This window comes from Balaenoptera acutorostrata, chromosome 9, assembly GCF_949987535.1.
Source record: "Balaenoptera acutorostrata chromosome 9, mBalAcu1.1, whole genome shotgun sequence".
Lineage (NCBI taxonomy): Eukaryota > Metazoa > Chordata > Mammalia > Artiodactyla > Balaenopteridae > Balaenoptera > Balaenoptera acutorostrata.
Genome location: NC_080072.1, coordinates 103,995,771 through 104,012,297, shown reverse-complemented (window position 1 = coordinate 104,012,297; position 16,527 = coordinate 103,995,771). Strand labels below are relative to the sequence as shown.

At 58.9% G+C, this 16,527-nt stretch overlaps 1 protein-coding gene across 7 annotated transcripts; it reads right to left on the bottom strand.

Moving 5' to 3' along the window:
• Positions 1 to 158: 158 nt before the first annotated feature.
• Positions 159 to 15,908, bottom strand: ROBO3 (roundabout guidance receptor 3). Of its 7 annotated transcripts, XM_057552394.1 has the most exons (28): positions 15,749 to 15,908; positions 12,403 to 12,729; positions 11,907 to 12,064; positions 11,297 to 11,417; positions 11,062 to 11,200; positions 10,615 to 10,742; positions 10,209 to 10,333; positions 8,874 to 9,045; positions 8,353 to 8,558; positions 8,053 to 8,134; positions 7,583 to 7,748; positions 7,234 to 7,400; positions 6,579 to 6,703; positions 6,165 to 6,390; positions 5,835 to 5,956; positions 5,289 to 5,460; positions 5,008 to 5,193; positions 4,175 to 4,198; positions 4,042 to 4,084; positions 3,704 to 3,843; positions 3,222 to 3,416; positions 2,914 to 3,052; positions 2,532 to 2,744; positions 2,002 to 2,150; positions 1,762 to 1,872; positions 1,389 to 1,556; positions 722 to 906; positions 159 to 396 (listed from the first exon to the last, which is right to left on the bottom strand). In XM_057552394.1, the coding sequence occupies exons 1-27, from the start codon at positions 15,906 to 15,908 to the stop codon at positions 752 to 754; spliced, it is 4,119 nt and encodes a 1,372-aa protein (XP_057408377.1). In that variant the 3' UTR covers positions 159 to 396; positions 722 to 751. The 7 variants fall into 7 exon arrangements, with proteins under 7 accessions (XP_057408377.1, XP_057408378.1, XP_057408379.1 ...); XM_057552395.1 differs by lacking the exons at positions 5,008 to 5,193; positions 5,289 to 5,460; positions 5,835 to 5,956; ... (12 more) ...; positions 12,403 to 12,729; positions 15,749 to 15,908 and adding an exon at positions 4,786 to 4,895 and having other exon boundaries at positions 4,175 to 4,338; XM_057552396.1 differs by lacking the exons at positions 5,008 to 5,193; positions 5,289 to 5,460; positions 5,835 to 5,956; ... (12 more) ...; positions 12,403 to 12,729; positions 15,749 to 15,908 and adding an exon at positions 4,750 to 4,861.
• Between the last annotated feature and the right edge of the window lie 619 nt (positions 15,909 to 16,527).

Below are 16,527 nucleotides of genomic sequence, written 5' to 3'. Positions count from 1 at the left end.
CCTTCTGGAGGCAAAACAGGTGGCATCTCTTAGCCCTGCCCTCAACTAGTGCTTTCAGCCGAAGAAGCTCAAATGATATACACACGCTCGCAGCCCCCTTCCTCCCCACATCCTGCACAAAACCAGACAAACAGGGCCCAGGGCTCTGATCAGACTCTTTTTATTGTCTTTTTTATGAATGGGTCCCAGATGGCAAGGGAAGAGCTGGCTCCTGGCTTCTAGGCCAGTTTCTCAGGGAGCCCCATGCATCATTGCTGAGAGGGAAGAGACTCGGCCCTGCTCCTCTCTGCTCAGCCCTCATTCACCAGGGGGAGGGGCTCTTGCTCAGGCTTCTGGCCCAGGGACACGCCCTTCCCCATGGGATTTCTGGTATTTCATCAAAGGTCATCTTGGTTCCTAGAGAGAGAGAGAGAGAGAGAGAGAGAGAGGCTGGTTTGCAAGGCGCTGGTGGGGACAAACAGGACCCAGTAGGGATGCACCTCATTTCTGGTCAGCCTCTCTCCTGATCCAGCTCTCCTACAGAGCCTGGCCCCTCTGTTACGTCATCTGTCTTCATCCTTTGTCACCTGTACTCCAGGAGTCCTCCCTTCCTCCTTACTCACGGGGTCCCTTCCTTTTGACACTTCCCCCAGAAGACCTCTCTGCCTTCCTAGTTTTAATCATCCCGTGGCCCACACTCCCTAGCCCTCCACTCTCATTTTTTGCCATCCCCAGCCCCTACCTCTCCACGCTTCTGTCCTGGCCTTTGGCTCTAGCTCCGGCTCCGGCTCCGGCTCCGGCCAGGGCCCCGGGAGCCCCGAGAGCTGCCGGAGCCTCTCGAAGAGTTGCTGCCGGCTGTGGAACAGGTGCTGGTGCCCTGGCCCCGGGACAGGAAGCTTGGTCGGCTGTAGGGGAGCCAGGCCTCTTCTGCAGCACGAGACAGAGGGGCATTTGCGCCCAGGCAGGGGGAGAACATCGCTGCTTGCCCCCGTGCCCCCCTAACTGCCATCCCAGCTCTGGAAGCAGAGTTGAGGGCAGACCATCCTGGGGGCTGAGGAGAAGCAGAGCGCGCAGCCCATGGCCTTCACATAACACGTGCTCAGAAACCCGTGGGGAACTCCCACGCAGAGAGGGCCTTGGGAAAGCAGGGACAGAGCGCCCGGCTCCCACTCTTTTCTCCTCTGGGCTTCAGTCCTGGGAAAGGATACAGCTTGGGAACCTCAGGGGATTTTGCCCAAAGAGAGCTAGAGAGACAAGTGTCTTTGATGTTGATCAAATGTTGACCTCCTCCCAGCTGGAGGTCAGGGGTGAGCTGGGTTGAAAATTAGTGCATCAGTGGCACAGTCTGTACCACCTGTTAGGCTCCAGTCCCAGCGCCCACCCTCTTGTGTAGCAGGGGCCCTCCTTACCATCCAGGTGCGGGCCCCGCCAGGCGCCCAGGGGCCCGGCCTGCGCCACTCTCCTCCCCCCACTGTGCTCCCGCTCCCGTTCCAAGGAGGACATGCTGCCTGCAGCCCTCAGCCCCAAGGCCCAGCTTGCCTCTTCCTCTGGCGGCGGCAAGGGAGGGGGCGGCAAGTCTGGGGAGAGACCTGTTTTCAGCACTCTCCTGCTTCTCCAGATATGGGTCTTTCTTCCACTCCCACTCCCTGGCGTCAGAGGGCGCTGAACGAACAGCCCAAGGTTTGGGTCCACTCGCTCCCTCCTCCAGCCCGCAGAGCTCACCCTTGGTTATCTGCCTGCTTCCCCTACTGTCACCACCTCCCAGGCTCATGGCCCCCTCACCCCCAGGACTGTGCTCCCGCCGGTAGGGAAGAGCCTTGGGTTTCTTCCGGATTCGGGCACGGGGCCCGTGAAGCGGAGGAGTCATCTCCCCAGGCGCCTGCCGGGTTCTCCCTGTGGCATCGGGAGATGCGGGGAGGAGCAGGTAAGAGAGTGGGTCAAGAAAGGGGCTTGAGGGTGAAGGGGAAACAAGCTTCTGGGGGATGGGGAGGTGGAGGCTAGTTGAGGGGTCTACAGACTCACCTGGGGCACTGCTGGCTGTACTAGCGGCAGGGCTGGGGCTGTGATGCAGGGCCGTGGGGTCAGCACCCAGGCCAGCAGGCCTCCCTTCGTGGCTACTCAGCGTGGGCTGGGATACACTGAGAGGGGAACTTGGCCCAAGGGGCGCCCTCCTGCAATGACATGAGGCTTCATTTGTTCGCTCAACAGACACTAAGTGCCTACTGTGTGCCAGGCACCGTGCTAAACAATCAACCTAACACTCAGATGAATAAGACACAGCGCGTCCTCCACAAGGCTCCCATGCTGGTGGAATACGAGGAAAGCCAACTTTGAAATGCCCCAGGAAGCTTGCAGAGTCCCTCCAATGACTGTCGGGAGTGAGAGACCTTGCCAGCCTCCACATTTCTCCCCAGATCACACTTCCACCCTGATACAGCCATGAGACCTCTGGGGCCCAGATTCATCCATCCGTCTGGTCATCCACCCATTCACCCACTGAATAGATATGTACGGAGGGCCTGTAACATGCAAGGTACTATACACCTCCCTACCTGGGCGTCTGGTGGAGATGGGGAATGTCAGTGGGGGGCTGGGGAGGGTCAGGAGGTGAGGGGGTAAGAGTGGCTGTGGACTGCTGTCCATAGGAAGGTGTGGGAGAGGGGGTTTCCCCTCGGGACGGAGGGACCAAGCACCCCCCGCTGGTGCTGGGCTCTGCCACGTGGCTCCTCTCGGGCCCTGGTGGGCCCCACTCTTCCGGCTCTGAGCTGGGGGCAAAGAGGCAGGAGGGCGGGGTGACTGAGTAGCTTCATACCCTCCCTTTGGCGTTCCGCTGCCCCCTTCCCTTCTTCTCCCAGCATCTTTGCCCTCCGCCGACAGGAGGCCCTGGGCTGGTCCCATGTGTACAGGGCATCTGCAGGCAAGGCGCCTCCTTACCCGCCCTCCAGCTCCTCCTCAGGCCCCTCTAGGCAGCTCAGTTCACAGGAAGGGGGCGGGGGTGGCAGCGCTTCTGGCCAGTTGAGAGAGGGCATCTGTACAGGTTTTCCCAGGAGCTTTACTTTGCCTCCCCTGGCTCCTGAGGAGAGCAGGGTGGGGCCGCAGCAAGATACAGGCAGGAAGGAGGCAGAGGTGAGACACGTCAGAAGGGAGTGCTGGGCTAGGTCCCAGAAGGGGGGGTGGAGGACACTCTTTGGGGAAGATGCTGCTCAGGGCTAAAATGGGGGTGTTGGGAACTGGAGTCCTACCACTGTCCCCCTGGCTCCATTCTGGAGGAGCATACTGGCTCCAGTCTCCTGGCTCCCCTGAGGGGTGTGGAGGGAACCCCCCGGGGAAGGTCTGCAGCTCCTCGCCGGCCAGGTCAATGGTGCTGTAGACGGGACCCTCAGCAGAGGCGGCAGCTCCCCGGGCCGTCTGAGCCAGGTAAAGGGAGATCCCTGCTTCTGAGGGGGGAGAAAGAGGGTGGCCCGGGGAGGAGACGGGGCAGAGACAGAAAAATAGAGGACAACAGGAGAATGGAGGGCACAAGGGGATCCCACTTCTTCCCCTATCCCAATCCGGGGTAAAGGTGAGGCATGAGAGAGGCTCCCCCAACTCACAGCTTCCCAAGGACCACGCAGCCTCAGCAAGACTGGGACCCCTTGGCCCCCTTCAGTTTGCCCCAGCCGGTCGGGAGGAGAGAGGGTGCAGGGCCTCCTGGTGTACCCCTGAGGGAAGCAGAACTCCTCACCATTGTAATATCTGTCGTCTGGGTCAGGATTGCTGGGGCAGCAGCTTCCCCTGGGTTCCTGGGCCGAGGGGCTGCGAGATGAGTGCGGCCACGAGTCTGCCAGCCACGGGTAAGGAGCAGGGCCAAGGCCCATTGGTGGCCTGAGGGACAGCAGGTGAACGCTGGGGACAGAGAGCCTGAAGAGGCCAGCGAAGTAAGGGAGGCAGGGGTAATGGGAGCTGGAGGACGGTAACGGTGAGTATGGCGGTGAGAGGAGGGCGGAGGTCAGCACGGGGAGGCAGCTGGGCCTGGGACGAAGAGAGTGGTCTCATCTTCGGGAGATGAGCTAAGAGAATTACCTGGAACTGGCTGCCGACAGGCCCTCTGAGTGTGGGAAGGACACTGGGGAAGACGAGGGGGAGACTGTGAGAAGCGCGGCTACCTGGGGTGCGAACCCCGCCCACCCCAACCCCAGGGGCAGAGATGTCTTACCTGCAGGTGTGTAAGCAAAGGAGGCTTCCGAAAAGGAACCCGTGGGAGAAAGAAGAGGGGAAATGGGGAGAAAAGTCAGAAATATCCATATCCTGGTCCACTCCTTGGGCCTGGTCCTAATTCCACCACTCGGGTTGTACCCTGGACCAATTTCATCGGAATTCCTAGGGATGCGACTCAGGCATCAGTATTTTTCTAAAGCTCCCCAAGTGATTCCTGCGTGTAGCGAAGATTGAGAACCTCTGAACTAAGAGACCTCACATCTCTCCGGACACGCCCCTTCCCAGGGAGAAGCAGAACTCAAGTCTCCTCCTTTCAGCGGGTCCCCCCTTTCCATCCAGACCCCGCCTGACAATTTATCGCCTGGGATCCTGGCCACACTCCCTCTGCCAGCCCCCGACCCCCAGGAAATGAGTTTCCGCCCCCCGCCCCCCAGACTTGCCCCTTCTCTACTGAGGCTGACCGCAAAGCCTGCTCCTTCCCGAGGCATTTTAAGGACAAATCTCACTCCTCTCAGCAAACTCAGGTCCCGCCCCGCCCCCTCTGGGCCCCGACCTTCCCCGTCCCCCACTAACCCCCCCAGCCCAGGTCCCGACAGCTCCCGCTTCCACCTTGGGCACCCGGCCCCTGTCCAAGTGGCTGAGTTCCCGTGCGACCCCTCGCCCGATGCCGCTCCGGAAGCTGTTGAGCCCCTCCTCCTCTCTTTCCATGCTCCCCGCCTCCCTCCCTGGGGGGGCGGGATCTCCAGGCTCCGCCCACTCCAAGGCCCTCCTTTCCATCCCCGCGGCGCCGTTGTGACTCCCGCCCGCGCTGCCCCCGGGCCGGGCTCTCACCCATGTAGTGACTGAGCTCCTTGCGCTGCCTCTGGCGCCGGTAGAGGGCGGCGCAGAGCCCGAGGAGCAGCGCCCCGCACGCGGCGCCGCTGCCCGCGAGGAAGGCGGGCTCCCGCAGCACCCTCGCCAGCCGCTCCGCCAGCCCCGGCCCCGCCTCGAGCCCAGGCTCCAGTTCCGGCGGAGACGCTGTGGGGGTCAGAGAGGTGAGGGGAGTAGAGGCACCGCTACCCCAGGGCCCCCCTTAACTCCCAGCCCCGCCCTCCCACCCCCTCCGGACTCACGCAGCTGCACCGACACCGGGGCACTGGCCACGCCCACGCCCGCGCTGGTGGCCGCCGCCACCTGGGTCCGGTAGAGGAGACCGGGCAGCAGTCCCCGGAGCACCGCCGAGCGCGCCCAGCCTGCCGCGGACCGGTTGAGGTGGAAGCGGCTCTCATTGCCCAGGCACCAGATCTGGGGAGGCCGAGACCCGGGTTTAGAGATTCAGAAGTGGCTTCTGGCCTCACGGGGAAACTTGAAGCTCTGAATGGTAGAAGGGGCTTAGCCGGGCGTAATTCAACTCAGAGAGGGCACTCTGAAACCTCTCTCCTCTTCCCCCAGCCTCGTCTCCAGGCCCAAAGCCAGTCCTAGGTTCCCTCCTCCCTAATCCTAACCCCAGCCTCGTCTCCAGGCCCAAAGCCAGTCCTAGGTTCCCTCCTCCCTAATCCTAACCCCAGCCTCGTCTCCAGGCCCAAAGCCAGTCCTAGGTTCCCTCCTCCCTGATCCTAACCCCTGGAGCCTCCATCTCCCTCCACTCCCCAGCCCGCCCACCTTCTCAACCCCTGCACCTGGTATTCCTTGATGACCCCATTTTGCTGGGAGGGGAGCGGAGGTTCCCAAGACACAGTGATACTGCTGTTGCCTTCACCCCCCAAGGCCACTGCCACTCCCTGGGGGGGACCACTGGGGGCTGGGCCAGGGTGGAGCATGGTGAGAAGGACACAGACAGTCATTGCAAGCTGCCCCTCGTGCCCCGCCCTTCCTCATCCTCCCAGTTCTAACATCTTAGGGAAGCAAGATGCATCCCTCCTTCCCGCCGGCTCCCCGCAGGCAAACCTTCATCCTCCCCCACTCCTTCCCTCTTGTCCACCCATCAGCTCTGGGCCCCACCCCCTTACCCTCCTCAGGAATGCTCCTGGTCACCAAGGGGCTTTCAGCCCCCAGCCCCTCCTGGCCTTGAGCTTGCACCTTGATCTGAATTTGAGTCCCTGGGGGGAGTCCTCTTAGCACAGTACTTTGCTGGCTTGGGGACTGTAGGTCCAGCACTGACCAGCTTCCCCCATCAGGACCTGCTACCCTCCAAGACACCCGGAAAGCTTGTACCAGCTGGACTGGGCCATCTACCTGTGGGAGGCAGGACGAAGCACGCCAGGGGGAGAGCTGGAACTACACAAGCCCTCCAGCCCCCGCCCTCCTCCACTCACCCATCTTCCCCAGCCGCTCACCTCGCACCCTCCCACACCCAAGCTTGGAGGCCCCTTTGTGCCCCATCATCACCTCCGCCCTTAACCTCGTCCCTAGGCCACACTCACAGTCCAGGACACCTGCAGGGTCCGGGGCCCAAGCACTATGGGCTCCTGCAGATGCACAGCCACTTCAGCCAGTCCCCGCTGGCCCCTCCACGGGTCCTCCTCCACTGGCCTGGATGGGTCGCTGTCTACAGACCAAAGAGCCCACTCAGCAGGGGCCACCAGGACAGGGGGTCAGGACTGAGAGTGTGCGTATGTTCCACCTCTGCCCTGCCCCACAGACCACTACTTAGTACTTCGGAGCACATCCCAGGGTCAGGAACAGGCTGGTCAGGGGAAGACCTTCCAGAGGTGGGCCAGGGTGTCCAGCTAACATGAGTATTCTTTCTGCGTGACTACATATGTGCCCTTTAAAGGCCCTGTTCCTCATCTCTCACATGAAGATGACCCTCCAAGTTTCCTTCCACTCCTTATAATCTGCGTTATCTGTGGGTAAAGGCTCAGAAGTGAGGAGTTACCAAGATGCCTGAATCATCTTCCTCTCTTTCCCTCTCTCCTCTTCTCTCGTTCCCTCAGTGAAAGGGAAGCATGACCTCCTATTCCAGGCCGGGCCACCAGGACAGACCTGGAACCAGGTAGGTGCCATGGTTTGCGGGGAGGGGGTGCTCTGCCATGTTTCACGTTATACCTGTGACCCGGAGACCCTGACCTTACTCACCCTGGGTGCGGACGGGCTTGGAGACGGGGCTGGGCTCACTGAGGCCCCAGGTTCCCACGGCTCGCACCAGGAACAGGTAGATGGTATTGGGCTGCAGACCGCTGACGGTGTGTGTCTCCAGCTGCACGCCATCTGCCACCGTCTGCCACATGTTGCCAGAGGCTTGGCTACAAGAATGAGGTGACAGAGCTGTCCGAGCCCAACCTGTCTATTTCATCTCATCCATTTTCTGTCACCCCCTACTACCTCCTCATCCTGGCAAACCTCTCACCACAACAGCAAAGCCTTTAAGGACACAGGGGCCCCTCCTTGTAACTTTCCATGTTTGCATTCAAAACCTTCTCCTTACCTGAAGGCCTCTATCACATAAGAGGTGACTGTGGCCCCAGCTTGTGGGTTAGGCTTCCAGGTCAGGGTAATGCTGTTCTTGGTAATGTCAGTGACCACTGGTTGCGAGGGAGGCCCCGGAGGGGTACTGGGTTCTGTAGGGGGGTCTGGTGATACTCCCCAATCTTCTGCAGTGAGGAGATGATCTTTGAGTAGAAGAATGGGGAAAAGATGGCCCCAGCATAACCTTCCTCCTTCCCAGAGGAGCTGTGGCGCTGTGACAGTGGTGATGGTGGAGGGGGGACATAGTGAACTAACCCCTGCTCACATGTGCCTCCCAAGGGCACCACTACTGTCCTCCTTCTCCCCACCACCATGGCCATGGCATTTGGAAGATAAAATCAGTCCTGGGGTTTGGGGTGGTACTGGCCACCTTTGAAGCAGGTTTGGAGAAGGGTGCTGGCAAAACAAGGGAACAAAGGGAAAACTCACCCCGCCTCCTAAGCCAGCCACTCCAGGTGGCCTCCCCTGTGGAACTCTTGGCCACACAGCTGTAGAATCCCATGTGCATCTCCTGCGGGAGAGGGCGGAGGATGGGCAAACTGGGAGTGGAGCAAGGTAGGGCGAAGGAGTGGAGGTGGGTGTACAGAAGGATGGGGAGGATGTTGTCCACTCTAGGTGGCCTGAGAGCAGAGGGGAAGAGGTGGAGTTCAAGTTGCAGCAGGTACTGGAGTTGAGCATGTGGACCACGTGGCCATTCTCAGGTACTTGGGCCCCAGGAGTGAGACTCACCTGCACACTGGCGATGTGCAGGGTACCGTTGGCCATTAGGTTGAGTTGGACGTCATCCCCTGGCAGCCACTGCCCATCCTTCTTCCACTGGACGCTAGGCTGAGGGTTCCCAGTCACTCTGCATGGCAGCCACACAGAGGACCCAAGTGCCAGCGTCTGATTGGCTGGTCCCTGGAGGATGATGGGAGGCAGCCCGTCCAGGGAGGCTGAGAGAGGAAGAACTTGGGAACCTCAGGCGAGGGTCCTGGGTTCAGGTAACCAGCCCCTTGTCCTCATCTCTGCTCCTTCACTTCCCCTCCCCTGGATATTGCAGGGGGCTTCCATAACCACCTGTTGTCTCTGTGTGGGATCAGCCATCTATTAGTGGCTTCTGTACCTGATTTCCAAACTTCAAGGACATGTCTCAGGAACATGCCTCTCCCCTTGCAGACATATTACATAGAATCCAAGAAAAACAGATCTCTTTAAGCCATGATTTCCTTCCAGGCCACGAGTCCAGCCCTGTCTCCATGGGCACGTACCTCCTTTCACCTCCAACAGAGCCTTGGCCAGGATGCTGCCGGCCACACTGACAGCCTGGCACACGTAGTAGCCAGCATCCCCGCTCTGCACTTCAGTGATGCTGAGCTGGCCTCTGGGAGAGACTGAGAAGCGCCCCGTGGGCTGAAGTGACTGACTGGGGAATAGCAGGGCCTGGGGACAGAGCAAGCAACCAAGCCACGTGGCAGCTGGCAGGGAGAGCTCCCCATTCTCACCAACCCCAGAATCCAGAGAAGTCCTAAGGTTCTAGTTCATACTCTGTCCCAAACCAGTTTTGTGACCTTAGGCAAACTAGTTAACCCTATTCACAAGAATAAGGGAGTTTTACTAGATGATTTTGGGGTTGCCCGTCCCAGCTCTACCAGTCAGGAAACTGAGCAAGCTATTTAACCTTCCTGAGCCCCAATTTCCCCAAATTTGACTCTTAGAGGATAGTTATGAGGACTAAATCAAGTGATTACCTGAAACTCTTTGAGTACATTGGATGATAAACGTTAAGTACTTTCCCCTTCTTTCTGGCTTTAACATTGTACCTTAGATGCACAGAAGGTAGGGAAGCAGGTTTTAATGGCACCATGCTGAGCCCCTGACTGATACTTATTCCCACCCTCTACTGCCATCAGCGTTTTTATTCACTTAAGAATCTAATTAAAATGCAGCAGTCCCCAATGCTAGAGAAGATGTTGGAAAATTGTGGCTGTGGATTTGCAACGAGGTAGTGGGTGGCCCGGTTTCCCAGTGGGATGGGGTTAATGAGACTTATTTTATTATACTGACCCTGTTTCCCAGTGGCAAAATTCCCATCCTTCCCTTGGAGCGAGTTACTTGTGTTGTAACATTAACTAATGTTCATTCCAATTCTATATGCTGAGATTTGTTTGCTAAGGTTGAGGGGTGTCTGTGAGCTCCCCCTGGTGGAAGTCCTTTGTAATTAGAAAAGCGTGTAATGTTCTACCCTGAGCAGCTTTGGTACAGTACTCGCTTTCCAGAGCAGAATGTTAAAGCCCAGGCCCCAGGCGTGGGGAGGAGGAAGGATCTAATTGGATCTGCTACATCCTCAGGACAGCCTTGCCCAAAACAGAAAGATTCTCCAAGGAATTACCATACAGGACTGTTCCCTACCTCCAAAACATATTATCATATGTTCCAGGCCTTTTACATTCATTATCTTATTTAATCCTCCCAAATAACTTGCACGGGTTTCTGGAAGGAAAGGTAAGACAGAACCCCAGAGAGAAGTTTGCAGAATGTAGAAGGAGGAAGGCTGAGACCCAGAGGAGAAGCTGGTGGGAAGGCCTGTGGAGCTGGCCACCTACTTGACTTCCCTCCTTTTGCCAGAAGATGGCAGGCGGGGGGTTTCCTTTGGTCTCACACTGGAAAGCTATGCTCTCTCCAGGAGCCGCCATCTGGTCCTGGGGCTGGGTCACCAGCTGGGGTGGGACTGGGAAGGGGAGGGGAGATAAAGGAACAGGGAGTCAGGGGTACTAAGAAGGGAGACAGAGGGAACAGGAGAGAGAAGCCTGAGCTTGGCTTAAGCAGGAGCAGATGTCCATCTCCTGCTCAAGCCTGCTTAGCTTTCCCATCCTTCCTCCCCTTCCAGAAGTCTCAGGGGACGCACTCATAACTCCTGCTCTGTCCTTTCTCCTCATTCTCCACCTCCACCCATCATCCATCTTCCCTCGTCTCATCCCTGCTGCAGGCAGTCCCAGGTGGGGCCCTCACCGTGAACACTGAGGGAGCCGGAGGCTTCGGCGCGGCCCACGCTGTTCTCCGCCACACAGGTGTAAGTCCCCTCATCTTCAGCGCTCACACGCCCGATCCAAAGGCTGTGGTCGCTCCGGATCTCATACCTGCTCCACCCCCCCACCCCAAGGCTGGATTGGCCACAGCTACAGACCCTTTCTCACCCACCCAGGACACACACCAGGATCAGGGTACATAAGGACAAGGTAGACCTCAACAGGGACAGAAGCTGGTACCCATGGACCCATGAACGGACGTGGGGACTGGGTAGCGCAGGGGCCACAGGCTCTGGGGGACAGACTTCTCTGTGCCATCAAGTGAGAGGCATCTGCCTTCCTTCCCCCACCCCCACCCCAGTTTTCTAGGGCTGGGTATGTTCTTGAGCTGATTGGGTCTCCTTACAGGCAGTAGGAGGGGGCTTCTCACCTGCCTGTGGGCAGTTCCCCATCCTCCTTGCGCCAGCGTAGACGAGGCGGGGGATCCCCCTGCACCTCACATGGGAAGTCCACGGGGGCATCAGCCAGGACCACCTGATTCACTGGTCTCCGCAGGAATGAGGGACGCTCTGTGCAGAGGGAGTGAGTGAATAGTCAGGGGGTCTGCTCAGTTACTCACTCCCCAGGCTACACACTCCCGTAACTCCAAAACCCCACGTGCCTACCCAGGACCACAAGTTTGGCTGCCCCACTCTCCCGTTCTCCTGCCATGTTGGAGGCCACGCACACATACATCCCTGCATCACTCTTGAGCGTATGTGACATCATCAGCTTCCCTCCACGGAGCTGCAGAGTAATAATGGAAACTTTGATCCTTTATAGCCATCAAAGCATATTTGTTTATCTGATCCTCACAGCAAGCCAATGAAGAAGACCAGTGAATTTGACCCACTTATCAGATAAGGAATCCTTGAGTGATTTGCGCAAGGTGGGGCTCAGGTGTATCATTTCTCCCACAGCCCAGACCACCTCCCACCAGTCCCTGGGGCATCATACTCCCCACCTTCTTACACTGATTCCGTCCTACCTCTGCTGACTTATCCCCCACTCAGTAGCTGACTCTCAGCCTCTGGTCAGCTAATGCCCCAATTTCAAATCTCTTGTCTTATCGCCTCCAGGACTTTTCCCCCCGCCCCTCCAAGACCTTTAGATTCAGGCCTTCCTCCTCTGACACAGGTCTCAGACCTCTAGCCTAGGGCTTCGCCCCTGAGGATGTCCCTGGCCCCGACCCTGGCTCCCAGTCGTCGGATCCCCAGCCTTGGCCCCGCCCCTCACCGTGATCCTTCCCTCCTCCTCCTTGAGTCTAGCACCGTCCTTCTTCCAGGACACGGAAGGCTCTGGGTGGCCGCGGGGGGGCACGCATTCCATTACCGCGGGCTCCCCCACGGCCGCCACCACGTTCCCAGGAGACTGCCGGAAATCATCGCGGAGGACTGGAGAGAGGGAGAGCGAGAGAGAGAGAGAGCGAGAGAGAGAGAGAATGAATGACCAGGGGAATAAATAGGGTGTGGGGTGACATAACTGGGTGAGGACACAGGAAAGTGTTTTGGGGAGAGGGGGATCACCGCAGACCGCAGACCGGAACTCTTCCCGGGTTGCGACAACACCAGGCCCACTTCCTCCTCCGGCCAAAGCGAGGGCTTTAGAGACCAAAGGTCTTAGTCCCAAAGGGAAGCTGCTGAATGGGTTGAGATGGGGCCTGGCTCTGGATGGGATTACCCGGTGCCCTCCCTCCTTCCCGAGGCTCTGGAAGCAACCAGGGGACTCCTACCTGCCACTTCTAGAGAGGCGTTTCTACTAGCCGCCGCTCCCAGGTAGTTGCGCGCCACGCAAGTGTAGACACCCTCGTCCGGCCGCGCGCGGCGCCCGTGCACGATGCGCGGGAAGAAGAGGGCGCCGCTGGGCAGAAGCAGGCGGTGTGCGCGCGGGTCCTCGCGCGCGGTGGCCACGCGCGCCCCATTCTTGTACCACTCGATGTTGGGCCGCGGCCGGCCCTCCGCGCGGCAGGGCAGCGTGGCCGGCTCGCCTCGGGAGACCAGCAGATCTGGCGGCTGCTCCACGATGCGCGGCATCGCGTCCTCCGGCCCGACCTTTGACCCTGAGGGGGGTGGGGGGCGCAGAGCATTCAGACCCGGAAACCGGGAGAAAGATCGAATCTCCAGAGAGAAGAAAGATCCCCGCCTGCCCACCCTCTCTGTGTGTAGGGTCGAGTATCTCCTTCGGGACAGGTGCCCCGCACGTTCTTAGGCTGGAAAGGAGATGCCTGCGTACAGGCAGATCAGTAGAGGAATCTGGATCCCTGCTCCTAGGCCGGCTTCCTAGGCCGGCTAACGACGCCAGCCTCCTCTCCTGCCAAGTTGAAGTGCAGAGTGACTGGGCCACGGCTTGGCAAGTAGACCGCGCCTCTAGCCGACTGGTTTTCAGTCCCCCTCCCGCGCTGGTTCACAGACCTGTGAACAACCATAATTGGTGCACCAGCGCCGACAATTTGTTCTTCGCCTCCGCGCGGTCCCGCACCAGCGATATGGAGACTGTGGCCCAGCCTGGGGCCCCCCTTAGGAAAGGGAAGAAGTGAATGATGGGCTGAGGGCTGGGACTCCTTATCCTGGAGCCCGTGAATGGGCACAGTGCCCACGTTTCTGGGTCCTGTGAAGTCACAGGAATTGAACGCAAATGATGGTGGAATAGTGAGTAACGCTCCTTTTCTAAGAGGGCATAGTTTTCAACAGATTATGCTACAGGTTGATATAGTTAAGAAAGGCTAAGAATCATTGAGAGAGGAATTCCTCTACTTTCCTTGGTCACTCAGATCCGTTCATCTGTATGTCTGCTCCTGCCCCTCCCTTGGCCTACAGACTTCTGCTCGCTTCTTCCTCTGCAGTTTGGGATCCAGGATCCTCGAGCTGGTATGAGCTCAGACGCCCACCCCCAGATTCGTCAAAAGTGGATTTGTAACCTATGGCGGCCAGTAGGCGTCGCTGCCGCCTCGCGTAACCTGGTGTCCTTAAATAATCAGGGACAGCCCCGTGCTTCTGTTCTCTGCCTCCCCTCCCCCGCCCCCGCCCCCTCCCCCAACGCCCCACCCCACCCCCAGTTCCAAAATCCGCGGGGACCTCTTGCTTCCAGCCTCTGTACGGGATTGGGTTTCCTTTCTCAGCCCCGGCTCTTAAGAAGTTCCAGTGGAGACAAAGCTGCATGGGCTTCCCCGTGCTGCTGCTATCCTGGGGAGACGGTATCTAACTGGTTAGGGACAAGAAGATCGGTCTCCCTCCCACTTAGGGAAGGAAGGAATTTTTCTCGATTTCCTCCCTTTCAGATGGAAATCTCTGCTTCTCACTCGTTTCTTCTCCTCCATCCCATTCCAGTCCCCGTTTAGACAGACCAGACCCCACGTGAGCGACCCTGGAGTGGTTAAGAGCTCAAGGGGTGTCGTGGAACCGACCGGGGCTGGAATCTCAGACGCTGACACTTCCTAGCTGTCAGAACTAGGGCAAATTATTGAACTTGTCTGGGTCGAAGTTTCTTTACCTGTAATGTGGCAGTAGTGATAGGGTTGTCACAAGACCAGAGTGTATGTAAAGCACTTGGAAGAAGACTCCATGAATATGGCTAGTCTACCATTAGTTATGGGCTCTTCCTCCCTGGCCCACCTTACCTTATCTTGACCTCTACAGTCTCTACCTGAATCAGATTCTTCCAGGCCCCAAAATTCCCTTTCCCCCTCTTCACATGGCCTTTGGGTGTAATGGAAGTTGGTTTGTTATTGCCAAGCTTTACGTTGCTTTCGTGACCATTGGGATACTATTCATCCGCTCTGAGTTTGTTTTCTCAGTCACAAAATGTGACCATCAACGCACCTCCTTAAATTTTCGAGTTTGAATGAGACCATGTGTGGTGAAAACACTGTAAGAGCGCTGGGGGAGCAGAGGCGCGTCTGGGGGTCCGTGAGAAGGGCTCTGTGCTTAACCTCCTGGGAATCTAAGAGGGTCAGGAGGTTGGAGAATCCCATCTCATTCCCCATCTTCTTCCTCCTTGCTCCCTCCATACAAACCACACCCTTCTCATCGGCTCTTTCCCCCTAATTCCTGTAGACACAGCTGCAGGCGTCCTTTCCCTGGAATTTCTTCCCTGTCATTCCCGGTCTCAGGAGATGCTTCGACAGCAGCTAATGAATAGCTAATGGCCATGCTAATGGGGCTCTGGCGCTCCTCCCCCAGCACCTGGATTACCCCACTCGCAAACACACATCCATTGCCTGGGTCTCCTTCCTTGCCACCTTGGAGTCCCCAGCACGGTGCTGGTAGATTCGAGCGGGTAGAGGCGGAGGGATGAAGGCTGTGCCCAGAGGGGGATCAACAGCAAAGTCGTTCAGGGATGCGGGAGTTCCCGATGCGGCCGGCAGGGGGCGCATTTGGCCCTCTCCCCAGGCTCCGGCAGATCTACTCTCGCCGCCTCCCTGCAGCGCTAGGGGAAAGCGCGCTGTCTCAGTCATTTATTAATCACCGTAATTAGCGGTAATGACCTCCCCGCCAGCGCTGCCCGCCCGCCGCAGCTCTGCCGGGGTGGGCCGGCGGTGAGTTCTACCTCTGAGGGGCAAACTTCTAAGTTTCCCTGAAATGGTCGCCGCCTCTGCCTTCTTCTGTAGCAAACACATTTAACATTTTGGCGTCATCACCCTCGTCCTAAGTGAGTTCTTGGAAAACTTTGGGTCCCGAAGGGAAACCTGTTACCTGGGTGGGTCACCGAGTGGCCCGGCTTGGCCCAGGCCCTCCAGCGACCGCGCCCCCTCCTCTACCCTCCGTGCTGTGGGTCCCGGCCTCTCTTACTCCGGTTCTTCTCACCTGGGGTGGCCGTGGGCATCGGTTGGGGAGGAGAGGAGTGGTGGACTCAGCTGCCAACTTTTCCCAAGCCCTCGACCTCCCGCCGATATCCCCACTCAAGTGCTTTAAGCCCCAAACTATCCATTGGCCCCCACCACCCGGGAGGCGCTGGGAGGCGCGGGAGGGCATCGCTCGGTCCCGGACCTTGGGGCAGGAGCGCTTTGGACTCCGCGTCCATGCCGCCCTCCCACCTTACCCCATCCCTGGATCCGAAGTCCCCGTGGGGCAGGGTCTCACCGTTGAGATAAGGATCGCCGGGGGTCAGCTGGCTTTGGTTGAGCGTCGCCAGCGAGGAGTTGAAGCCGAAGAGCAGGTCGCTGGAGTTCGATATGTCCCCGCCCAAGGAGTCCGCGAACAAGTTCATCTGCAGCAGCGTTTTAAGCAGGTAGCGCAGCATGGCGCGACCCGACTGAGACCGGGGCTGGGGCCTCGGAGCCCAGCCCCTGGGTCTGAGACCCGCGGGCCGGGAGCCGTAAGCCCCTCTACAGCCTCTGCGCGCTGTCCCAGCCACGGTGCCGCTCTCCTGCCGGCGCGCCTGGGTACCGCGCGTGCCTCCGCGTGCCCTCCTCCTTCCCTCGTCCTTCTCTCTCCACCCGCCAGTGCCCGGGTCCCCAGGGAGCTGGGCGGGCAGAAAGCAGGTGCCACGCGGATCACCGCGTAATTAAGGGATTAATCCGCCGCCTTCCACCCTCCCGCCCCCACCCCGACGGCCACTAGCAGGGCCAGAGACTAGAGCCGCGTCGCGCGCGAGATGGAGTCCCCGCCCCGCGCCCCGAGTCCCGCGTCGGTTCTGGACACCTCGGGAGAGTTTCCCTCCTTTCTCAAAGCACCCAAGATGAGGGATGAGGCTCTTTCGGACTCTGCCCTTCTGCCTGACTTCAAAGGAGGAATCCCTCCCCTCTTTTCCTCTTTTAGGAAACTGAGGCAAAGCGCCAGACCGTTCCTCTAGCTCTCCAAGTCCTGGCTTCCACTTCCTCCCAAGTACCCGGGCTTTGCTGCGGGAGTGCGGACGGCTG